This window comes from Ursus americanus, chromosome 1 (assembly GCF_024610735.1).
Source record: "Ursus americanus isolate L20-20 chromosome 1, mUrsAme1.1.p, whole genome shotgun sequence".
NCBI classification, from domain to species: Eukaryota; Metazoa; Chordata; class Mammalia; order Carnivora; family Ursidae; genus Ursus; species Ursus americanus.
Window position 1 is genome coordinate 70,322,307 of NC_142127.1, and position 26,584 is coordinate 70,348,890.

At 41.2% G+C, this 26,584-nt stretch overlaps 1 protein-coding gene and 1 long non-coding RNA gene across 5 annotated transcripts in view; one reads left to right on the forward strand and one right to left on the reverse strand.

Moving 5' to 3' along the window:
- Positions 1-26,584, reverse strand: part of HECW2 (HECT, C2 and WW domain containing E3 ubiquitin protein ligase 2) — a 225,524-nt gene that overhangs the window by 97,245 nt on the left and 101,695 nt on the right. For 3 of the 4 annotated variants that reach the window (XM_045806373.2, XM_045806375.2, XM_087862236.1), the window contains 6 exons: positions 22,853-22,953; positions 21,044-22,393; positions 19,942-20,037; positions 10,697-10,847; positions 9,882-9,985; positions 9,253-9,377 (listed from right to left, as the gene is read on the reverse strand). In XM_045806373.2, the coding sequence (XP_045662329.2) occupies positions 9,253-9,377; positions 9,882-9,985; positions 10,697-10,847; positions 19,942-20,037; positions 21,044-22,393; positions 22,853-22,953 (1,927 nt within the window). The remainder of the gene's footprint in view (positions 1-9,252; positions 9,378-9,881; positions 9,986-10,696; positions 10,848-19,941; positions 20,038-21,043; positions 22,394-22,852; positions 22,954-26,584) is intronic. The other variant, XM_045806374.2, reaches the window with a different exon arrangement.
- LOC123798158 (uncharacterized) lies at positions 3,832-6,605 on the forward strand. Its single transcript, XR_006781189.2, has 3 exons — positions 3,832-3,961; positions 4,547-4,615; positions 6,419-6,605. It is a non-coding gene; the product is annotated as an uncharacterized LOC123798158 (long non-coding RNA).

Here is a 26,584-nt window from a genome sequence, read left to right on the forward strand (position 1 = left end):
TTTGACCTAACTCTGCACCCACAAATGGAGACAGCAAGCCGAGCACAATATGTGGATCAAAATAAAATAGAAAGACTACAGAAAGTAAGGTATCTTCGTGGATGATGTCTAGTTTTCTAAAGAGCAAGCATGCTTGCAGTGGAATCTCATTCTACAGGGGATGTTAGGTCCTAACGTTGGTCTCAGGCAAAAACTGCACAGTCATAGTCACACCATGTCAGATACAAACATACCACCTGACGGTGAGCCCCAACATAGCCAGTTTTTCCTCCAGCACTGGAGGAGATCACTGGTCTTTGGGTGAGTGCCAGATGAAGCAGTCAGCATACATTCAGCAGCCAAGCTGTATGGAAAAATGCTTGGTCATATATTGAACATAGGGAGTATATGCAATGGGCTGAGTTGCTCTCACCGAGAGTCAAATTCAACTGAGACCCCCCACAGATAAAGGTTTTTCTCTTACGCCTTCTTCGAGGCATCATCTCAGTGAATGGAATGGCAGGCAGAACTGCCTAGGCTGTACAGGTATTTTTTTCTTTATTTTTTTCTGTGTGTGTACATATATGTGTGGCTGAATTTATACAGTTGGAATGCGCATTTACTAAAACCCCACTATACGACCATACAAAAAAGCGATTGTCTTGTGAAAAATGCTACCGTCTTCATCTCTATGATACTTACACGAGATTCCAAAAATCAGCCTTAAGCCAGGAGCTATCCACATATAAATTAGTCAGCAAATACTCATTGCATAATATCATGTGCTAAGAAGTATAAAAGGAATAACTGTATGGAGCTATTTACTTGCATTATGAGAAGGAATATGATATTCATGAAATTGACAAGGTTGTGAATGCTCTACCCCGGAATGCTACTCTTCTCAGAGAGTTTCAAAGGATTCTTCTTACCTTTAGTATCCCAGAGCCACTAGGTTGAGTCTGGAGGCCTTCAGGCTTTACTTCATGGGTTCTGGTATTTGTTTCAGTCTAAGATAGACCAAAGCAAACCCAAAAGAAACCAGAATCTCCAGAAATAATTTCATTTTCATAAACATTTACTGTCTATGCCCAGTACTGTGGTAGTTATTGAGGATGAAAGATGAACGAGTATGAGGACAGTTAACATTGTTCCTGTCTGTCCAGGATCCCTCACGATGTGTCATGTTTTGGTCAAAGCATTTATTGATGATGTGAGTCCTTCTAGAGCTTTCTTCCCTTTGGCACAGTTATCGTAGCAACTGGTGATGTTTGAAATGGTGGTTGCTCTTTGGTCTGGGTTCCTGGGTCCCTGAGTAACTACAGGGATCAGAGAACCTTGAGGACCCAATTTGGCATGAGAAACAAACATTTGTAAGCTTAAGCCACCAAGATTTGTTAGTTTCCGTTATTGACCCATAGATTAAACTATATAAAATAGCTTTTATATCGTTTTTATGATTGATTCCATCATTATATACTTTTCACTAAAATATTTTTTTTCCTACCAAAACAAAAGGAAGAAAGGAAGTAAGTGGGGGAAGGAGGGAGGAGGGAGGGAGGAAGGAAGGAAGGAAGGAAGGAAGGAAGGAAGGAAGGCCAGCCAGACTGAACTATCCTCAAATGCTAGTGCGCTGATTCCTTACTACACCTGAGGATAAAATACTTCAAGGTTGTATTTCAACCTGACAGTCTAAATGAGAGGAGGTTTTGATGGCTATGAGAAATTGCGAGGTTCAGAGCACAGTGCACTGCCAAAGCAGGCAAGCCTACGCAGGGGCTCTGGGCAATTAGCGAGCATGAGAGAATAAGAAAGTGATACCATGAAAGCAGAGAAGGAGACTAATAAAAGTTGGAGGGTGTCAGAGACGAACGTTAGCTAACTAATAGTTTAGCCTGTGGCTGACCCTGCCTTGGTGTTTTATGCACAATCAGCAAGGCATCTGTTTTCTGCATTTGGCTCTGTGCTGCTGATGTATTTTCACAGAAGCCATTGCAAGCTTAGAGGACTGAGACCACACTGGCTTGAGTGGCAGTTGGCAATGAGCTTTCAAGTCATGCTCCCTAATCAGTCTCTCTGGGGACACGTTCTTGTGGGATAACTCTGTCAGATAAATGGTTATGTTAACTGTTGTTCTACATAGGTATATCTCTTGGTCTCCCTGATTTCTTCCTCCCTCCATTAATCTAAGTAAATAGGCCACATCCTGATTCTTTATCTGGAACGCCAGAAATGCTCCTCATTCTACTAAAGAGAAGAAGAACCTCATTAGGGCAAGAAGTAGCAATTAGGTGACGGAACCTGTCCCAGCCCTAGGCGTGAAGTAACTCCCTGGGGTTGCATAGCTCTTTACGTTCAGGACTCTTGAGGCCAGTCTTATAATTAATGACGTCCTTTCATTTTCCTCCTCTGCTCTCAGTAAGCGACATAACATAGTGCCAAGCTCAAGCAATTTGTGAAAAAAGCATCTACCAAAGTAAAGTAAGTGCAAGAAAGATTTCTTATCAGTAACTAGCAAAGATCTTTGGAACCATAGCTTTTTTAAGTCTGAACAACATGCACAAGACTGTAAGTGTCCATATAAAACCCTTAAGGCAAATGGGAACATCCCTTCAGATTGCTACATTTTCATAAGGAAACTATATATATATAGTTTTATATATATATGTAGTTATAGTTATATAAATATATGAATATATTTGTGTGTTTATGTATATACACATGACATTTATACACATGTATGTTAATATACATATGTTTATTCTATTTTTGTTTTTAAATATATACTATTTTTGAATATATAATTATATATGTAACTCTGTGTGTGTGTGTGTGTGTGTGTGTGTGTATGTTTCAGAAAGAATATTTATACTACAGTTCATATGGAACCATAGTGAAAATTCTAGTCATAGCCCTGTCACTCATGGACAGAGACAAAGAAAATCACTTAATCTCTGCCCCAGAGATTAAATCTTTGTTCAACTGTAAAATGGAATAACTGCCCTGCTTTCTTCATAGGCATGTGAGACTCAAGTCCAATGAAACAAAGGATGTAAAACTTCTTTGAAGAGGTAAAAATCACTATAAAAATACAGAGTAGAAGTAAGTCAGGGAATATATGAGGAATTAAACTTACCATACCTATGTTACAACAGATGAATGATAGCAGTAAAATTGTTTTCTACTTTTGAGGTCTTTGAAGATCATGGGCCAGCATCCCATTTTCTATTAACTAAAGAAGGTTTTCATAACCTTTCATTAATTATGTCATAAGCCCTGTGCTAAACCCTGAGGACACAGAGATGAGCACAGCCCCATCATTCAAAAGGATGGGAAGGAACATTATAGGGAAGGTGGGAGGAACAGTTTCCCTGGAGGCAGAAAGTAGAGCGTGGAAATCACAGGCCACGGTAGCCGTGAAAATACTGAAACACAGAGAGAACTAGCAGAGCGATGAGTGACAGGGCCCAGCATGCAAGAAACACTGAGCAGGTAGGATTAGATGACAAGAGCTTAGTCTTCCGGGAAGCAGACACTGACAAAGCTGTGCGTGAAGAGAAAAGCTCTCCCTCGGTGGTTCCGTGGTTCTCAGTAGGTGAGGGGTTTTTCAGTGTTTGGGTTGTTGTTTTGTTTTGGTCTTAGAGAGAAAGATTCAGTAAATGGATGTGACTTTCTACCTGAAACCAAAGAAGATTAGGAAAGAACAAACGGGCCCTATTTCATCACATGATCAAGTCTCATGGTAACGCACAGACGATCTCGTCCGGGAAGCAGCTGCGTACGGAGGCGCCAGCAGTATTGGGAGAGCGGGCAAGCTGATAAGTGTAGACGGAACTCCTCTGAATGATCTCTCATGTGATTTAAAAGGTCCCCTTTAGTTCCTGCTTCTCTACTCTAAAACTCCTTTCCTAACCTTATTCTGGGTTGTCTCCTGTTTTCCACGCAAGAAATGAACACCTGATGGCTGAGTGAACAACTGAACTTCGTTAGTAGAATTTTGTTAAAATAACATTCTTTTGAGCTTAATATGTTTTGTTTGGTTGAGTGTTTTGAGGTGTTAGAAATGAAAAATATTGAGAGGGGGGCGCCTGGGTGGCGCAGTCGTTAAGCGTCTGCCTTCGGCTCAGGGCGTGATCCCGGCGTTACGGGATCGAGCCCCACATCAGGCTCCTCCGCTATGAGCCTGCTTCTTCCTCTCCCACTCCCCTGCTTGTGTTCCCTCTCTCGCTGGCTGTCTCTCTCTCACATAAATAAATAAAATCTTAAAAAAAAAATATTGAGAGGAGTTGAGGGGAATGTTGTTGCCACTTGGCAGCAGAGTAAGAACATTATATATAAATACTCATTTCTTATCAATCAACCACAGTGCAAATAATAATCCTTTTTTCTTTTTTCTGGCACCTACCTTCCTTCCTTCCCTCCTTCCCTCTCTCTCTCTTCCTTCCTTCCTTTTCCTTCCTTCCTTTTCCTTTCTTCCTTTCTTTCTCTCTTTCTTTCTTTCTTTCTTTCTTTCTTTCTTTCTTTCTTTCTCTTTTCCTTCCTTCCTTCCTTCCTTTCTTTTGTGTTATAGAGACCATATATCCGGGATTACCTGGCCCAGTCTTGATTTCATCTAATTTTATTCTTCTCAATAACATAAGTGAGTACATCAAAGCTAAATAAAATCTATCTTTCATATTTAATAAATTCTTCATCAAGAATAGGTATACTGAGGGCGTCTGGGTGGCTCAGTTCGTTAAGCATCTGACTCTTGGTTTTGGCTCAAGTATTGATCTCAGGGTCATGGGATGGAGCCCCCGCTGAGCAAGGAGTCTGCTTGTCTCCCTCTCCCTATGCCAGTCCCCCTGCATACACTCTCTCTCCCTCCCTCTCAAATAAATAATTCTTTAAAAACAAAACAAAATAAAAAGAATAGGTATTCTGAATCCACGCTTGGAAAATATAATCACTGCATCTACAGTGAATGTCTCTCATGTTCACAAGAGAGCAGATCTGAGCATTCATATACCTTTTTTCACAAAACAAAATTTATTATAAACAAAGTCAAGTTACATTGTTTCCATAAGACGTATGCAAGGATGTGAAAATAGCCCTGTCTTACACAGCCTGTAAGTATTTTTAATCATAAGGGATTTTATATTATTTTCATCTAGCTAAAGAGTAAAATGGAGGGAAAATTTAACTTATTAGCAAAACTAATTGTACACTATCAATTCATCTATTTTGCAATAGCAGGAATTCCTGACTTGTAAGAATATATTTACGTATTTTTGAATAATATTTTTCCGCATTAAGTACCAAGGACTTTAGATGGTAGAATTAATGCATTTCTACAGCTTAATAAAAGCCAGAATAATAATTTTTGGCATGTATGTTAGAGACATTATTCACTTACATATTTGGAGACATATTTATGTATTACATTAATTAGACAAACACAGGCATACCAACTATAAAAGACATGACACTAATAATTAAATCTTGAGTTTTCAGAATTCGCCTATGAATACAATTTTGGAAGAAATCTGATCATACCAGCAGAGGGCAGTAGTATATACCTTAAAGCAACCACAATGCAAAAAAAAAATGAAAAAAAATACAAAAAAACAATATTTTGTTTTTCAAGTTTTCCTTTAGAGTTATGACAACCATATATCTATTTAATTTCATTATTTTCAATAAAAATGATTAAGTTACCGTTACATGAAATCTATTTTTTATGACTCTTTTAAAATAAACTGATTATCTTCAAATAATAAAAACATAGAATTAGGAAAGCCTTTAAATTAATATACTCCTTTTGTATGTTGAACATTTTCAATAATATAAACAGGGAATCTACTGAAACAGTTACGGATAATAAACAATTCAAGCAAAAAAAAAAGACTAGATAATAAATCTTAAAATAAGGAAACGAAATAAAAATTTGTTTCATAACATTTTGTTACATAATCTAAGAAAAAGAAGAGATTCCATCAAGTAATACCCTCTACCAAAAAAACTGTGCAACTTATTCCCATAAATTCATACCTTGAGATCATTAGCAAGCTAGATCTAGCTACTTTAATTCCTACCACAGATAAGTCAGGGAAATATGACTTCCTAAACCCAAAAGAAATTAAATCTTACACAAATGCATACATGCAGAGCATGGGCCATCTTTGTGGCTGGTAATGAAGACAATTTGGGTGGGAAAAAAAAAATTAAATTGCTTTAAAGAGAATACTTTAAAATCAAGATCAGCTTCCCAGCAAAAGATGTTTTGAAATCATGCCTAAGAAAAGGGAAAAACAATGAAAACATGAAGACAAAAGAAACAAAAAATCTTTAAGCTGCTGAGTATTTTCACACTGTTAAAATGTGTTATTTGTCCAAAGTCCAGATGTGTTACTGTTGTGACAAAAGCAGTGAGGTCATTTAACGTAACATCTCTTTATTCTAGGAATTCCAAAGTTACAGGTCATAGACAAATTGTATCAGAATCACTTAAGGAACCAATCAACCAAACAAACAAACGGATGCTTGGGGCCTCCTCCAGACCTAATGAACCAGGATCTCTAAGATCTGGGAATCAAGAATATGCATTTATTTATAGAACTTGACCAAGTTTAAAAGCTACAGCCTTTTACCACAACCCAACAACTGTGAATCCAGCCTCTACTTGAAGCAACGTAGTGATGAGAAACTTGTACCCAAGAAGGCAGCCTGCACTGGTAAGTTAGAACCTGGTGCTTGGTGACGTCATACTGGTAGCTTTAAATTGGCTATAGTTGGGAATACTAACATTACAGAAAACAGGAAATGCAAACCAGGCCTTGATATTATTTTGTGGGCTGTCTAGGATAGGTGTGGGCCAATTATGGACCCATGGGCTGGCTGGCTGTGTCTGCAAACAAAGTTTTTGAGATACAGACACGTCCATTTGTTTTCATGTTGTCTTTGGCCCAGAAGCTGAAAATACTTACTTTATGGACCTTTACAAAAAAGTTTTTTGCTTTTTTCTAGATGTAAGGTCCAGACTTAAGAAACCGATGGAGAAAGTAAAATGCTAATAATACAGATTAAAGTTCATGTTGTGCTGTGACACTGCACACAGCGCACGCGCAAGTGCGAGCGCACACGCGCACACACGCACACACGCGCACACGCATGCACACACGAAGACATATAAGTCCAGTATTCAAAAACTGTTACCTGGCTCAAAAAGAAGTACTACTGACCTAACACAGGAGTGTGAAGCTCCAACTTGTGTCTTCCCTGCTTCACTGTTGTCTTTATGGTTAATGCAGATGAAAACATTCATGTGGGAACTACACTTGTCTGTGAACTAAAACTGTAGGTTGGTTACCGATACAAGACTTCAGCAGAAAGCAACAGAAGTATTCTGTGTATATTTTATTATTTGTAAATTGTGTGCTACACATCCTTCATTCAGTAAAATTTGTAAGATACACACACACACACGCACACACACTTTTCCCAGAGCTGTTGTTGAACATTTACCAGCAAACCCTTGAACGTTACTATCCAATCAACTGCTCATTCTGGAAGCCTTTCTTTTCTCGTCTCCACCTTCTAAAGTATTAACAAGAATATCTGCTCTTCCTCCAAAACATGCCCCATATTCATCCACTTGTCACCATCTCCACTGCTAGTGCACTAGTCCCAGCTCCTTCTATGTCTCACCACAGGGCCTTTTCACTTGGCTCCCTGATGCCAGTCTTGCCCTCTAAAACCCATTCTCAGCAAAGCAGCTAGAAGGAACTTTGAAACATTGCAATTAGACCCCTACAGGAAATCTCTTTAGAATAAATTCATTTAGAATGAAGTCCAAACTCTTTGCCAGATCATACCAGCCCTACATTCTGAAGCCCTGCTCATCTCTCTGACCTTGTACCACATCAGACTCATTCAAGCCTTGGAGCCTTTTCTTTTCCTTGGCAAGGAAGGTTCTGCTCCCAGGCCTTTACCCTACTGGCTTGTTGACGTTTTACAAACAGCTTAACTATAGCTCCCTCAAAGAGGTCTTCCTATCCACCCAATCTAAAGTGGTGCCTCCAGGACCTTATCCTCAGGTACACCCTAGTCCCGTGTAGGGTGCCTCACCACGCTGCACCATTTGAATTACCTTTTCTGATTCACTAGTTTATCATTATAATCTGCTCTATCTTGTTGACCACTCTATCCCCAGTCTAGACTGTACCAGGCAAATCACAGGCATTTAGTAAGTCCTGGTTGAATGAAAGCATGAACAAAGGGACAAACAGATAAACAAAAGAAAACCTGAGCTATCTGACTTTAACCCTAATGTTCTTCCCACCACAGAGCGATACTGTTTTACAGTGCCAACTGTAAATGCTAGCCCATTCTTCTTTGTATACAAGCCTTGCCATCTCCTAAAATCTAGGTTCATGTACCCTGGCTTCTGCCTACCTTCTCAGGCTCCAACCTGACTTTCGGGAGTGTCCTGTGACCTTGACACACCAGCAATGCCGAAGGGCTCTCCTAGCAATCCCGTTCCAGTACTTCCATAGTAATTACCCAGACAGCTCTACTTCAGAGATCTTTAAAATATGCCTCTATTGATTTATTTTTCAGATTTCAGCAATGCATAAAGTTTATATTTTCTCTTTCAGAGAGCATGTGCTACAACCTCAAGTCTGATCTGACCACTGCCTGTTGTCGATGTTCAGATATTCAGTTACATTTTTGCAGGCGAAATAAGGTGGTCATGAAGAGCACATGCTCTAGAGTTAGTATCTCTGGAATTTTAACCCCAAAGACACCACTTAGCAGGGGAATTTTTTTGTTTGTTTGTTTGTTTGTTTTTTATGTATAGTTGACACACTATATTACATTAGTTTCAGGTGTACCACATAGTGATTTGACAACTCTATTTTAAGCTATGCTCACCACAACTATAGCCACCATGGGTCACCATACAATGCCATTACAATACCATTGGCAATATTTCCTATGCTATAGACTTTATTCCTATAATTTGGTCATTCCATCCCTGGAAGCCTGTATCTTAGGAATGTTATTTAACTTCCCTGTGTTTCAGTTTCTTTATCTGGAAAAATGGAAATTTTATCTGACTCATAGGTTTATTGGGACTAAATGGGTTAAAACATATATAGTGCTTAACACACGCCTTGGAACAAACTTAGTCCTGCATAAACAGCTCTTGCCATTCTTACAATTATTATGTAAACCAGGATAATTTCCTTTGGCCTGTCGCTTTTTCCATTGCCAACTCTCAGATTTGATACTCACAGGGTTAGAATGCAGCACGGTGAAGAACTCTGGGCTGATGAGGAACTTCACAGGGGGAGACTGTAACAGCAACGTGAGCCTGGATCTAGAGGTAGAGTGGGGCAGGACGTTCTCCCGTCGGAAATCTAGATGGGGCAGACCACAAAGGCTTTCAGGAAAATCTTTCCTTGTAGTGGAAACATATTTATTCCCTTCCATCTATGTTTTAAAAGAACCAAGGAATACCTGTATCATTTACTATTATTTTAATCCTCCAAACACTCTTTGCTTTGATGTAAATTCATAGATAAGACCTGACTAAAATGGAATTGAATATTTCTAGCCAGTATTAACATTTTAATGAACTCTTAGATGTTTTAAGTTATCAGATTCAATCATTTTCCTCTATCCCACACATCCAGAGATTAAAGTCATTTATATTCTATTTGGTTTTGTGATTCTTTTCTTGGTACTAGTAAAAAGTCAAGGATTAGAAGAGGTCTCTGGTGAATTCTACTATTTGCATTGGATTACCAGACTTATTGAAGATCAAAAGTTCACTAAAAGAAAAACCTCATTTCTTGGAAATCCTTGTTATTTGTTTTCTACTTTTGTGAGATTACAAACCAAACCAAGATACAGGCTCTTACCTGCACTGGCTTGGTGAAAGTCGGCTTCCTCCCCTGCCCCATCGATAGTGTTGGTATTTTCTTCAGGCCTCTCGTTAGTCATGGTTCTGCGGATACTCTGGTATCTAAAATCAGGAGCCTAGCATTACATCACAGCAGCCTCCAAAATGAGGGACTCAACCACTCCCCCAGAGCCCAGAAATTTTCACTATCTTCTCAGCCTCAGCCAATCTCTTCCCCAAATCCCCCCCACCCCAATTCCCTGAGCTTCTGCGCCATCTGTTGTTTAAGTAAATTACAATGTGTTGAATTCCTTCTGTCCATTGTTTGTGGAACATTTTCCTAACAAAGTAATAAAACTTAAAAAAAAAAAAAACCTGTGGCCCTTAACCAAAGAAAATTAAATTTATATTATACTGTTAAAGAAAAGAACTTTCTACTTCATAGCCAGTAGTTTTCAAAAAAGAATGACATTTAAAAAGGTTAAGTTGATAATAAAGATGCATGATGAATGGAGATTGTAGATATTTAGGAAGATACTTGACTCATATTATACATGTATATGCTCTATTTTACTAAAAATCAATGCCTTGGGTTGGTAGAAGGGGTCGTCATTACATTCTTCCTCTCTAGTTTCCAAACAAACAGTGTATGCATGTGGTTATTATTTTTCTAAGCAAGAGAAGTGTAGTGAAGTCTATAAATCAAGAGGTACAAGCTATATGTTAATGACAGGTCACCCAAAGCTGAAAGACAGACAACCATGTTTTCTACTCTGGCCCACTTAAAAGTAAGCCCAACCACACTACAGTCATTGTGAAAACGCCCATCCTCACCTCCGGTTCAGCTGCTCCATTTGCTGTATGGAGTTGGACCTCTGCAGCACCTGGGGCGCCGGGGGCGCTGTTGGCCGCTGCCACGTGGTGGTTCTGTTGACGTGATCCACATAGAAGATCCTGCCGTGGCTGTCAATGCGCGCCTCCCAGTCTACACAGTAGGAATGCACCAAGAGGGGTTAGAAGAGGACCATTAATATGGTTCATTAACTTCAGCATGGGTTTTCCCTGACATGTTGGACACTGGGGCTAATAACATATTTCTCACTGCATCATCAGGCACCTCCCTCAGTCCACTTCAGGATCTGTTGCGATCAGTTAGTAAACATACCCTGTGTTTAAAGAATCTCTGAATGTAGAGAATCCTTCCAGATCTGTCCACAATGCCCATCTCCATATATGAGTGCCAGTGTTTTAAAAATACAAGTTGTTGGTATCATGAGACTTCGGATATTTGCATCAAAATTGGTGTCAATGATTGTTTTCACCAAAATTGATTTCTATCTCTCTCTTTTATTTTCCAGTTTGGATGAAAGACTCATATAGCTGGAAACTTCCAAGTGCATATTTACATACAATTCTGGTAAATGTAGTCTTCAGAAGAAAGTAATGCTAGCCCAGTCATCAAATACTATCATTATCTACAAACTTCCATTTGTACTTTCCCAAAGATGAATACATTTTCAGAATAAGGGTAATTACTTGCCTCCAACCTCAAATAAATACAACGTTTTAAAATATTATTTAATTTTATGCTTAAGCAATCTCATTAAGTCTGTTCATCTTTGTAAACAAATATATAAGTGCATGTTCTGTAGAAACAGAAAGCAGAGTTGTCGTCAGACCTCTGTGGCCCTCCAAAGGGCCATTCTCCTATCAAAATACACAAAGCATGAGCGAATCTTTTCAAAAGGCAAAGTTTTAAAACTGACTGTAGTTGGGAAGTGCAATTTATATAGCAATATACAAAAACAGCAGAGGGATGCCTGCGTGGCTCAGTCAGTTAAAGATTCAGCTCTTGATTTCAGCTCAGGTCATGATGTCTGAGTCATGGGATCAAGCCCTGCATCAGGCTCCATCCTACGTGTGGACCCTGCTTGGAATTCTCTCTCTCCCTCTCCTTCAGCCCCCTTCCACCCCCACTCACTCACTCTCTCTCTAATAAATAATTAAATCTTTAAAAAATAAAACAGCAGAAATCTATTCTTTAACCAGCGAAGTTTTTACACATCTCTATTTCTGTGTAAAATAGTTTTTGAATTTAATAAGCACCTGTCTCCTTAACAGCTCAATTATTTCAAAACTCCCCATGTCATCACATAGCTTATCAACAGAAACCATGGGTCTAACCCTGGAGACTAGCAGGAAGGCAAGTTTGCTCCTGACCACCTATGGCATTTACTCTGAAAGTGAATAGAGCAAGTATTCTAACAAAGTTCTCAGCGTTGGAAGGACCTGAATGGTAGACCCCAACAGCAGATCACTGAAGGCTGCCTCTGTGCAGGGGGTGGGGGTGGGGGAGGGGAAAGATCTGTTTTTGTGGATCCTAGCACATGGTAATTCATGACAAATGGCAAGAAAAAGAAAAATTGGGCTGAGAAAAAGCACCACACAGACAAAAAACCACTCAGTGCCACTCACGCTCCAAGGTAACACAGACTCACAACGAACCAGCCTGCCAAATCTGAATTCTTTGGACACAGTTGCAATCTCATCAATAAGACATTTCCAAAGGCCTCATGATCAGCCTGCCATAAGCTGACAAATAGGAACTACATTAGAGCATTTTCGGGAACCATTTTCCAAACCCTTTGATCTAGAGTCCATTGTTTTGCTCTGCTCTTTGCATACTTTTTCATCTCAAAGATTTTGAGAACCAATTGTTCCATCTCATTAGAGCCGGGAGAATTCAAGCACATAGTAGATGCAACTCAAATGCACAAGAAAACAAATGGCCATTTCTTTCCCCAAAAGTGTTTACAGTAGCTTCCAATACTAAAAATGTAGAATAGGTCAATTAGGGATAAAAACAGAATAGAAACCAACTAAAGAAAGTAGAAAGAGAGGTGCTGCCAAGCTCCCAAGATAAGTTTAAACCTCAGATTTGGCTCTGAGTTTTCTGGCAGTTAAGGCAGAAATGAAAACACATTGTGGCATACTTTCCATTTTCTGACAAAAGAAAGTAAAAAAATTATCTTTAAAGAAAGAACTTTTTCCTTGAACAAACTGCATAGGAATTTACCCCACAGAATGTGTTCTCTATAAGGGCCATATGGGTAACAAAATGGGGGAGGAGGGAGAGTGGGGAATCTCCACACATATTTACCACTACACCTTGCACATAGCATGAAATGAATGAACAAGTAATTTCAATAACGTAAAATCATAACAAAGAATGATTCTTGTGTTCACTTTCCACAAAGTCCAGGAATAACCTTAATGTATTTCAACAAAGACACCTCTGGGTGTCATGAGAAGAATAAGAAAATGAGGCCGGAACTTTGCTTTTAAAGAACGTGGGACATTGGATGCACGTTAAGACTATCCCTATCAAATGCCATATCCTTACATTGAGGCGGCTACTTAAGATCCCAACAGAGAAATGCTGTCTTGCTGATTTCAAGTGGACACTTAGCATCAGATTGAGAAAGGCTGCTATGTTGTTGACTCTTACCCAAGTGGTCAATGCCCTTCCATCCAGACACAGATAGTAGAGGTGCCTCTAGGAAGATTAGCTCGCTATTGTATCTATCAGAGTTTCTTGGCAGGGTGGAGAGGTGGGTATGGTTACTTATAAATTTTTATATTGGGCCTGGTTTATTCTTGGTACAAGTAAGCATTAGAGACTCATTGCGCAGCATCAAAGTTTTCTTCCAGAGACCATGATAAAATCAGATAGGCAGGATTAGAAGACTGGGAACTGGACATTTACTTCCTTGTCTTGCAACATTGTAAAATGGGGTGTATAATCAGTGTGCAATGAGTCTGAGAACAATGTATTGGGGTGCGTGTATATATGTAGTATACCAAACTGGGAAGTAGAAAGCCTGGGGCTTCTGGCCATGGCTTTGTCACAGCTTTGTTACATGACCTTCAACAAACCACAGTTTCTTTACTTGAAAAATGAGAGGGCAGAATTATACCTTGCTAAGGTCACTTTCAGTTCTAAAATTGAGCGCTGGGTGTTATATGCAAACAATGAATCATGGAACACTACATAAAAAACTAATGATGTACTGTATGGTGACTAACAAAGCATAATAATAATAATAAAAAAAGAATCTTCGAAATGACACCCATTTTTCTACATTGGGTTTAGTAAGAATCTGTCAACATCTTATGCCTCGGCCAGAATTTGCAAACGAAACTCTAATTAATTTAGCCATACAGAGCCAGGGGCCTTGAGGTCCTGAGAACCATCTGCCAACTCCAAGTTAGCCACCACAGCCCCAACATTACCTCTTGGGCCTACTGGTCTTCCACATAAGATTTCATTTGCATTAAAGCTTCATGGCAATAACAAGGTTTGAGAACTGTTATCTACAGAAATGCTTCTCAAAGTAAGTATGCTTCTCAAATGCTTCTCTGACAGTAGGTATCAGAATCACTTTGAGGATAAATAAAAATCCAGATTCCCAGGACACACCTCAGATCTGCAAACTCAGACTATCTGAAGCTAAGACTCCGTTGTCTACATTTTTTACAACCTTCCCAAGTGACTCCCAGATGCACTAAAATGTGAGGAACCCTGACACAAATTTATAAGAACTGAAAGCTAATTTACTAGACAAACCCATGGAGCTAATGCTAGATTTCTCAGAGGTCACAATGTACAGGCTCACAAGAAACTAAACTTCATCCTAAAGACTCCGAACTGAAATCCAGGAGCAAGTGGACTGGCAGACACCCTGAGACTCAAACAGAACAGCCCCCTTTAAATAGCTGGAGAATAAGGGGAAGTCAGAGTTGGAAAGTGTATAAAAGTACGCCAAGGCCACTGTCCCAGCATGAATCCCCAGGCAGGACACCGGATGGAGGCAGAGCAGGGAAGGTTTTAGACATTTCCAACTTTTAAAATCAGCCTATGTGGGAAGGGAGCAGGGGTCATCCCTGTGATCCCTCTTCATCTCATCAGGCTTCTCTCCCAGTCCTTTCTCACCAGAACTTGGTCTCTGCTGGACTGTCCAGTTGGTGATGAAATGAAACTGTGAACAAAACTAGGAGAGTGCTGAAACTGGGAAGATCAATGACTAGACAGAAAGGATGACATTTCAGGGGAAGCATGAACCACGTGAACCAAAGGGGTGAGAAGATCACGACTGGGACCTGAATTAGTTATAACTGGGTTTAGAAAGATGAGGAAACTGAACATTGGGAAGTAATATACAAACCACTGTAAGAAATTATAAGAACCATGGTACCTTCACCACATGGTAAGATGATAAAGTTATTTTGAACGGAAGGTATTCTAAGGGAAAAAATTAAGCTTTTGTGGTAGCCGCTGAACAGCAGCGTTTAAAAGATTAGTTTTTCCTTATTTCAACACTCAAGGAGGTATATACCATTTGTACAAAGTGCAAAAGTAAGTTAACTTAGCTATGATTTTGGGAGTCAGCATAGTAGGTCTACTTCCCCTTCAGGAGGACAGGTTAGTGATCAAAAGGGGCCCAAAGAGACTTCTAGGCCCCAGTGATGGGGCACTGGTGCACATGTCCGCTCAGGCGGGGAGGATTTAGCAGGCGGAATGTGCTCTTTTCTGTATGTATATTACACTTAAATAAAAAGTTTTAAAAATCTCAAACAGCTGCCTATGGTGGGCCTTAATAGTCATTTTTTAAAGAAAATAGCTTTTTAGATTAAAAGTATCAATTCTTCTCTTAACGCTCACTTTTAAGCTCTAGAAAATAAGAGCCCCTAGCCTTAAACATAGTAGAAAGTCAGATTAATTACACCTTTCAGATTCACTGCCTTCTTTTAAACCCTCATTTCAAAGGATGCTTTAATGAAAGTGCACAATCACAAAAAATGATAAACATTCTCTTGTGTTTCTCCACACCTGCCCATTTGAACCCGGCACCTAAGTAGTACGCTAGTCCTAACAACCTGGCAATAATCCTGGGATCCTACAAGAGTCCAATAATCTAGATGGTTCATCACTGAGTCTAATCCATTTCTACATTTTTGGTAGAAAAACACTCAACATTTCCTTACTATCCCCAGTGCAGCAAGGAATTAAGTCACAATTATACTGGACCTCGTAAGAAAAATAAAATAGTTTTTCAGAAGGGGCTGAGCTGACCATTCTTTTTTCGTTTATCTTAATGCTAAAATGACATGATCTGTCATGCTGATGATGTTCAGCCCTCACCCGCCTCCAGCTGCCAGTGCCAGCAATCACCTCAGAAGAAGATACGCACATTCTAAAGGCACTCAGTGCGGATTCAAATTTGAGCCACTTCTAGGGAGGGCTCTCTCCACACTGCCATGCGGTCCTCAACACCTGGAGTGTTCTTTTGTTGTATGGATCATGAGACCATCTCTCAGTCAGGGGTTGGAGTTACATAGTTACATAGTTACATAGCTCACAAGTTCGCAGGGCCCACGGCCTAAAGCAAAACAATTGGGAGAACAGCATAACAGCTGTGTCATCTCTATACTAAGTCCAAGATCAGTTCCCTGATCCTGAGATAGGAGGAATGACTGGACACAGAAGCAAACAAGGAAAACTGCTTTACATAAAAAGAGACCACACAGATGTTCAGAGACTAAGCTGTAACACCGATGCACGGACCACCACGTGATCGGCTGTAAGTGAAAAGGTACAGCAAGGGAGACCACCGAATCCCCTTAACGGAGTTTGTCAATCTTCAGAGAGAAGCATACATTTGCTGGGTGGTTTCCTCACTGCATGTTAGAACACAAGTGTTCTCAAGGTGAAAATAAGCTCAAATAACAACAATAATAATTAGGAAAAGAAAAGAAAGAATCAAGAATGGGGGGTGGGCATCAAAGCCCAAGGTACAGTGTTTCTGCAGGCTGCCCTACAGGGTTGAGGACAGTGAAGGACACAAGGAGGGAAAAGTGCTTCTGAGTTGGATACAAAATTAACAGAGCAAACCTGTTTATGCTATGCTTGTATTGTTGCCACGACCACTTTTCTTATACTTCAGGGCCCCCTGGGGAAGAGTCCTGCTGAGTAACCTTAACCCAGCAGAAGGAGAAGAAAGCTGAGCACCTGTTGAGCCTTCCTAGGTCTGACCTCAAAACACTACAATAGAATAAAGTTTCAGTGAAAGCCCCGAAGCCTCTGATTTAAGGTAATGCTTGTACCTAACAGATAACACACCACCACATAAGCCACTGTTCTGCTGCTAACTAAACTTTCAGAATATATATTCATCTACCCACGCACAGTCCCTTCCCTTCTAACCTTAGACTGGAATACCTGATAGAGAAGAAGGAAGGTTTAAGACTCTGTCTCAACTTTTACTAGTATGGGACCGTAAACAAGTTACTTAATTTATCTGGGCTTCCATTTCTCCATCTATAAAATGAAAGAATCACTTTAGCCAATTTCTACCCACTTGACCTACCTCATAAAAATGTAACAAAGAATAAAAAATAAAGCATGTAAAAGTGCTCTGTAAACTGTAAAGCACTATGCGAGTTTGAATATTATAATTCATAGTGTTAAAGTACAACTCTTAGCCTGAACATAATTCAGCCAGGTCACTTAAGGGATGGACTAATCTGCACACTCCAACCAGATGCCCTGGGGCCGAGCCTCCCAGGAGACACGGAGTGAAGGCAGAAGGCACAAGACAGTGTGGAATGTGGAAACCCACAGCTCCAAGTCAGAGGCATGGCCCGAGGGGGTAGCAGAGCTGCCCAGTTAGGAAAGGAAGGCAGAGAACTGGTTAGGTTGGGAAAGACAACTAGCAGGGCAGCCATGTGATTAAATAAGACATTGAAAGGATGAGACAGACATGAGAATAGGAGGGGCCGGAACAGTGGGAGGACAGAACTGAACAGTAATCAGGCATGCTCAGACCATACTCTGTAACCAATCCTAGATAATAGAAATCCCCAAATTTGTAACTTGCAAGTTGCATAAAAGGGATTAAGAATTTTTCTCCTCTTGGGGCACCTGAGTGACTCAGTCGGTTTAAGTGGTCAGCTCTTGATTTCCGCTCAGGTCATGATCTCAGGATCCCGGGATTGAGCCCAGCGTGGAGCCCTGCATGGGGTTCCACACTCAATGGGGAGTCTACTTGAGGATTCTTTCTATTTTTCCCTCTCCCTCTGGCCCTCCCCCCACACTCTCTCTCTTTCTCTCTCTCTCAAATAATCTTTAAAAAAATATTATTTAAAAAAAGAATTTTTACCTCTTCAGTCACTCATTAAATTGGATATACTATTAGATTGCTTTTTTGTTTTTAGATATATCAACTTATTAAAATAAACCAATTGTTTCTTTTTTAAAATCCTTAAATACATTCTGTGTAATGCAAATATCAGTGTTTAAACAAATGCACTGAAATATCACAAACAGTGGTCATAATTTCAGCAGGGAAGTACCTGTCTTTATTAAATGCAATCTGGAAACCAAAATCATGGTTCAATAAAATTCAGAGCAATTAGATGTGGCCAGGAAGATGCCATTCACCCATACTCTGAAGTGACGCAATGCCTCTGGAACTCAAATTACTATTAATCCACATACACATATAAACAAAGCTCTTCCAGATTCCTCTCCTTATGTTTCCAATTCATTTTTTCCTATTATGTCTAAGTATCTCCCAGGGATATTTTTCTTTATTTCTCTAATCTTTTCTCCAGGGGTGAACAATAAGGAATTTTTTTATTCCCCCATCTGCTTAAGATGACACATTGGTTAATTTGGTCTTGGTCTATTTTTTTAAGTTGCTTAAAATATATATTTCTTATAAGTAACCACTTTCAATTATCAAAATACATGAACAAGGGGAGGAACTGTACAGAACAGAATTTCTAAAGGATCAAGTCAATAGTTTGATCAATTGTACATAGTACCATTCAGGTTTTTGTTAACACTCACCAAAACCAACCACTCAGCATTTCAGCTCTAAAAATGCATATTCCCACACCCCCTGCCTTTATGTCCCACCATTTTTGTTTAGATTTTTTTTTTTAATCTGAGAGAGAGAGAGAGCATGATCAGAGGGAAGGGCAGAGGGAGAGGGAGAAGCAGACTCCCCGCTGAACAGGGGGCCGGATGTGGGGCCCATTCCCAGGACCCTGGGATCATGACCTGAACCCCAAGGCAGACACTTAACCGACTGAGCCACCCAGGCACCCCTATGTCCCACCATTTTTAAAATACAGAAGGCCAAGGACATCAACTTCTTGCTATGATCACCTATATGGTGAGAGAGTGAATAAGAAGGAAAAGCAGTAACACAGAAAGATATATTTTCCAATGTGTACTTACAAGCAGTATTTACTGAGCTTTGTTACTATTCATCAAAATGCTTATCCTTACAGAGCAATATTGCTTTAAGGGATCCTGGACATTTAAACAGAGCTTAAATTATGTCTAGATTATGACTGGCCATGGGTATCACTCGGACCTGGGGATACAGGTTGCACAACTATTTTCCCAGAATCCCTCATCTTCAACCATCCCCCCTTTAAGTGTTACATGTTTCTTGAAAGTGAAAGAAATGACATATCTTTCAAAACCCCAGATAATTGTCATGCTCCAAATAGTGGTAGACCAATTTCTGACATTATTAACACTTCTCTGCATACCCCCAAGGAAAAAATCAGAATGCTGTACTTAATGATTTAAAATGCTGTAAGTGAATAGAAAGAAGTATACTGCAGAGTGAGGCTTTTCTAAGAGATTGTACCAATTCGTCTACTAACTGAAAATTCATGCTGCCATTAGGCATAATTTTAAAAATTTTCTGTTGTAAACCCAATTGTCCCAAATACCTGGTTCTGTTTCCCCAATTACAGTATGGACTCCATGGGTCTTACAGTATTTGCTTTTCCCCCCGCTGCCCCCTCCTTCAGCAGGACAGTGCCAGCGAGCAGTCATCAGCTCAGCACTTTCCCGTCTGCAACTGCTCTGTCAAGGGGCAGCCCTGAGATCCCTTTCTCTCAGGGAGTGTGTATGCATCGTCTCGGCCCCACGGAAAGGATCTGCCTGTCATCCTTGCACCCTCTGAGCAAGGCAAACCCCTTGGCTAACAGGTGCTCACTTGGTGGGAGAGCCTCGTCCACCCTCTGGTAGCGGCTAACATCCTGGCGTACCGAAGGCAGCGATCTCAATGGCTGGTGGCCATTGGCTTGAGAACCTAGGATTAAAGAGAAAAAGGTACTTGGGTCTTGTTTTCCCCTTCAGTGTCAAAACAGTCTGTGAAAAACCAAGCCAAACCAAAACCAAAACACCACCACAACCTAACATAAATCCTGGAGCTAGTCTCTTTTCTCTCCTTAGTCTCCTTTCCATAGGAGGACCCAGAAACAAAAGAAAAGAACAGGTGAATGCTTAGTCAGAAGAGGGTCTTCTAGAGAAATGTCTCTCTGTTACCCATCCCCCCCCACACACAATTTTTCCCCTCCTGGCTGGTCCTGGTCATGCACCAATGCTTTAGGGTCACATAATGGCCGCAAGATGATGAAGGAAACAAAAACAAAAATAAAAGGAAAAAAGGAGGTGGAGGAGAAGAAGGGGATACTTTATGTAGAAAAATAAATTATAGCATAAGAAAATCATTCCCATTTCTGAGTCTGGGCTATTAAGGTGCAGGGAATTATCCTCAGACTTTCTGATGCATCAAAGGAAACATTCTACCAGGCCATGTTCACGGAGACACCACACAAATTTAACGTGTGGATTTGCATCCCCAGATACCAAAACACCTTATTCTTCAAGTGGCAGAACGCATCACCTAACTTAGTTAACATTTTTCACACTGCAGAAGGCAAAAATATTACAATTGATGGAAAGTACATATTAAGTTCTGTTTTGAAGGTTTTACACAAAGAGGAGTGACTTATGTTCCTGAAAACCTCTACACATTACACTGATGTTAAAGCCACCAGCCTGTTTGGTTTTGTATCTACAAATCCAGGTCCCACTGGAGATTCATTATTGAACTTTGAAGACCACTATTCGTCAGGCCTCTTATTTCAAAAATAGAAGACCCATTTAAAAAAAAAAAAAAAAAGCTAACTGTGGAGCCCCAAGGTGAAGAATTCAGGTAACATGTGACCTGCAGTATCATTTACGTTGAGGGACAAAACTTCTCTTGAAGCGGTATGCCTGAGCCAAGAGCCACACCGGCTTGTACATCCTACCTCCAGTGGCGCCCTCCTCCTGGGCCGTCGCCCCTTCGCAAGCCCCGTGGGCATCCCCAGCATCACCCTCTTCTTGGGGCTGGCTCTCGGCGGCGGCAGCTCCCTCCAGGCTCCCCCGACGCTGCCAGACCTCCCCCACCTCCTCCTGGTGAGGTAGAGAGGCTGAGTCTGCCCCTGGCCCTTCCTCCTCTGCACTGGGCACCTGCACCACAGGTAAAGAGCTGGGCGTGCGTGTGGAAACCTGTGACCCTTCAGCGGGGCCACTGCTGGTGGGCTCTGCTGCACAGGCTCCGTCTTCCTCCTCCTGAGAAGAAAAGGCTGGGGTTTCGGGAAAGCGTGCACTCTCAAGAGACGAGCACCGTGTGTCCACCGAGGAGAGCTGCGTGGTAACGCTCTCATTGCAGGAGCTGTCAGCCCCCTCCAGGTCGCTCTCGCCCTCCGGCCTGGTGCTGGCCTCGCTCACACTCTCTGTCCTGGCAGGGTCACTGGGCTCTGTTTCAGAGGACACCTGGGAAGGCTCAGACCCCTGATCCAGGGACTCAGTCTCACTGATGGCTCTGCGGCTTCCTCCTGACGTGTCCGAAGTCCCCGTGTCTGCCCCGCTTGTGGGCTGATCCACCTCCTGAGAGCCACACAATTCGGTGCTGCCCTGGTCAGCACTCGGTTGAGACTCTTGGCCATTTTCACTTTCGTCTGGGACTGGGCCTGGGGGTAAGGAGCCATCTGCAAGCTCTGGAAGATGTTCCGGCTTATCCTCGAAGGAAGCAGCTTCATTTGTGGAGGCTTCCTCGACCTCCACTGGGTTGTCTTCTGGCTTTGTCTGCGATGTCAGGCTCACGTCATCAGTTCTTGATGGTGTGCCAAACATTATTAACCCTCCTTCCTCCTCCAAGGAAGATGGATATCCTAGGTCTTGCTGGAACTCGTGGTCTTCCTCATCTGAGTCGATATGAAGCATTGCATTGAGTCTTGTGTCGGTGGGAAAACTACTCCTTAGTTTTGGAGAGGCTCCCATGGTCCTCTCTGAGCAGGTAGCCGTGCCCGGCCTGGAATGGCCATTGTGTTCAATCGCATCCAAGTAATCATTGAGTGAATCCTGACGTCCTCGGGGAGGTGAGGTCCTTGAAGAAGTAGAGGTTAATTCCTCTGTGTCTATTTCCAGAGTAGAGCTAGTCCTGAAAGAATGCTTGGGTGTCCCATCAGCAGCACTGTCCTCAGAAACTGGTCCATTAGAACAAACGGGGCTGTCATGATGGCCCCCCGGCATGTCCTCCTCATCAGAAGGGCTTCCGAGGTCTCCATTCACACTATTGACCCCAAGTATTGTGCCAACAGCTTCTGGAGAAGCATCTGAAGGAGAAAATGGCATTTATTAAGACAAAGTGGTAATAACAAAGAGACGCGGTGCTCGTCTCTTAATGTCCCATTCCTTTGTCACCAATCAGTTCAACAAATTCAGTCACCCCATTAAGGCCTCTTTACTGTATTATTGCCTTGCAAAGAGTAGCAACTCACTAATAAATGAGTATCTTGTTGGTCAGTTTGACATAATGAAGTGTCTATGTTCACTATTACTAGAAATTCTATAGCCCAGTTTCCAAATGCAGGCATAAACCTAAGAGGCATTTTTTTTTTTTTTTTGATAAACAAGCTTGCATATCTGCTGGAAAACTTCAGGAGGTAATCATTTATTGGCTATTTTATTTTCAGAACAGGACACAAATTCAAATTCTATTCAAATGTTAACTGACAACTGAGTAAGATTTAACAAGTTTTTCCTACAGCGATGTATTCATACAGCTATCTCACCTTCGTGCACAGAAGACGTAACCTCCACTTTAAACTGGAGGTACCCGCTCACGTGGTCAGCTGGGAGCCTGCGGCCGAGGTTGTAGCTGAGCATTTGATCACTGCAAGAGGAGAGATGGTTCTTTCCTTACTACAGTGGGGTCAGCCTGCACCTCCTCCAGCAGGCCACCCCCAAGTCTCACACACTTCTCTTAAAACTCTCAGACTCACAAGAAAATACAACCCTCGAAGGCACATTATAATCCAATGTAATAAGATTCATTCCCACAAAGGAATACTTACAAACCCCCCAGGATGCAAAGAAATCTTGTTATAAACTGAAAATGCAACACAGTATCATATGATTTTCTTAAAGGGGATTGATCTGCATTCTCATTGCTGAGGGTGACCGGGAAAAGAGCATTCTGAAGGTCATCAAGGAGCTGTGAAAGACCTATTGGTTTCAGCATTTTTTGACTCAGGTATAAAAGCGTAGAGGGCCTGGTTCCTCAGCATTTAGTACAATAGCAAACTGGTCCCACGAGGACACAACAGGTAAGGACTATCACACGATGACACGAGGGGCACTGCGCTACTCTACCTGAGCAGGAGCTGGAGGTTAGGAGACGGCAGGGTGAGAATTCTGTGTTTATTTAATCAAAGTCAAATGCAATTACATCATGACCTTGTATGAAGCAACTTTCATTCTCAATCTGATTTATTCTTAATTAAGGAAAATAATCAAAGGAATAGTACGAGTTTTTCGGAAAAAAAGATGGTGGAGAAGTAGGGGACCCTATTTCAACTGGTCCCCTGAATTTAGCTGGATATCTACCAAACCATTCTGAACACCCATGAAATTAGCTTGAGATGTAAGAAGATAGATCTGGATCTCTACAAACAGAATATCTCTGGCTGTTGGTCTCCAGGTATGAATGGGGAGCTGTGATTCTGCAGGCAGATATTGGAAGATAAACAGAAGGTGGAGGAAACCTCCATAAACTTGCACCGGGAAGGTGAGATAACACTGGAGTGCAAAAGCCTACCTTGCTGGGGACGGGGCACAGACTCGCAGACCTGTAGCGGCAGGGAAAGGACTTGAGGGCAGCCGCCCAGACAGAAACCTGGAGCTACAGGGCGCTCGTGTGAACCGGGGACAGCTGGTGGTTTTAGAAGTACAAAGGGCAGAGACATGCCCAGCCCTGGGAGCGACATCTGGAAGAGCTGCTGTTGGCGCACATAACCCAGGAGACTGCGGTTTTTAGCAGCACAGACAGAAACGGAGTCAGTGTGGCCTGGAGAGCTCAGTTAAGAGCAGACTGCGATCTCTCTGTTCTGTTACAGAGGTTTGAATGTGGTCACTTGTGCTCTCTCAGAAGAGACGTGGAAAGCCACCAGGTAAAGCCACCAGAGAACAAAACCCCCAAAAAACCAGTTTTCACTGAGCCCATCAGAGGTGGCAGGGCAACTATGTCCAAGCAGGGTTGCCTGAGTAACAGCGCAGCAGGCCCCTCCCCCAGAAGACAGGCTGGATGAACAAGAGGACGACAACCCTAAGGTCCCTATAAAACAGGTGCATCTTCCTTGGGTTGTGGTTAATACTTTGGACTCTGTACATTCCCTCAACCACCCCTTAACAGAATGACTAAGAGGAGGAACCCCCAACAAAGAAAAGAATCAGAGACTGTGGCCTCTGCCACAGACTTAATAGATATGGATATAGCCAAGATGTCAGAAATAGACTTTGGAGTAACAATTATGAAGTCGATATCTAGGCTTGAGAAAAATATTAGCAACAATATAGATTCTCTAAGGGCAGAAATGAGATCTACTCGGGCTGAACTTAAAAATTCTATGAATGAAATGCAGTCTAAACTGGATACTCTGACCGCCAGGGTAAATGAGGTGGAAGAATGAATTAGTGAGCTAGAAGATAAGATGACAGAAAAGAAGGAAACTGAGGTGGTGTGGGAAAAGCAGATTAAAGCCCAAGGGATCAAACTGAGAGAGATTAATGACTCAGTGAAATGTTCCAATATCAGAATTTTTGGGATTCCTGAGGGGGTGGAGAGAGAGAGGTCTAGAAGATATATTTGAACAAATCGTAGCTGAGAACTTCCCTAATCTGGGGAAGGAAACTAGCTTCCTAGTTTCCTTCCTCCTGGAAGGAGCCAATTGATAAACCACTGGCCAGAATTATCCAAACTAGATCGATGAGAATAGACTGATGCCAAGACATATAATAGTACAATTCACAAACCTTAGATTCAAGGAAACAATCTTGACAGCGGCGAGGGGGAAGAGATTTCTTACATACAGAGGAGGAACATCAGAATAACGTCAGACCTGTCCACAGAGACCTGGCAAGCCAGAAAGGGCTCGCAAGACATATTCAGGGTACTAAATGAGAAGAATATGCAGCCAAGGATACTTTATCCAGCAAGGCTGTCATTCAGAATGGATGGAGAGACAAGGAGCTTCCAGGATCAGCAGAAACTGAAAGAATATGTGACCGCCAAGGCAGCCCTGCAAGAAATATTAAAGGGGGGGGGGGTTCTGTAAAAGGAGAAAGACCCCAAGAGTGATATAGAACAGAAATTTACAGAGACAATCTATAGAAACAAGAACTTCACAGGCAACATGATGACAATAAAATCCTATCTTTCAATAATCACTCTCACCGTGAATGGCCTAAATGCTCCCAAGAAACAGCACAGGGCTGCAGATTGGATAAAAAGATATGATCCATCCATATGCTGTCTACAAGAGAATCATTCTGAACCTAAAGATACATCCAGACTGAAAGTGAGGGGATGAAGAACCATTTTTTTCTGTCAATGTACCTAAAAAGAAAGCTGGGGTAGCAATTCTTATATCAGACAAATTAGATTTTAAGTTAAAGACTGTACTAAGAGATACAGAAGGACACTATATCATTCTTAAAGGGTCTATCCAACAAGAGTATCTAACAATTGTAAATATCAATGCCCCCAACATAGGAGCAGCCAGCTACATAAGCCAACAGTTAATCAAAATAAAGAAATATATCTATATAGATACATATAGAACATTCCACCCTAAATCAACAGAATACTCATCCTTCTCAAACACACATGGAACTTTCTCCAGAATAGATCACATACTGGGTCACAAATCAGGTCTCAATCAATACCAAAAGACTGAGATTATTCCCTGCATATTCTCAGACCACAATGCTTTGAAACTGGAACTCAATCACAAGAAAAAATTTGGAAGAAATTCAAACACTTGGAAGCTAAAGACCATCCTGCTTAAGAATGTTTGGGTCAACCAGGAAATCAAAGAAGAACTTAAACAATTCATGGAAACCAATGAGAAGGAAAACACGTTGGTCCAAAACCTATGGGATACTGCAAAGGTGGTCCTAAGACGGAAATACATAGCCATCCAAGCCTCACTGGAAAAAACAGAAAATTCTTGAATACACAAACTAACTTTACACCTTAAAGAACTGGAGAAAAAAACAACATATAAAGCCTAAGCCAACCAGGAGAAGAGAAATAATTAAGAATAGAGCAGAAATCAATGAATTAGAAACCAGAAATACAGTAGAGCAGATCAGTGAAACTAGAAGCTGGTTCTTTGAAAGAATTAATAAGATCGATAAACCACTGGCCAGACTTATCCAAAAGAAAAGAGAAAGGACCCAAATTAATAAAATTATGAATGAAAGGGGAGAGATCATGACTAACACCAAGGAAATAGAAACAATTA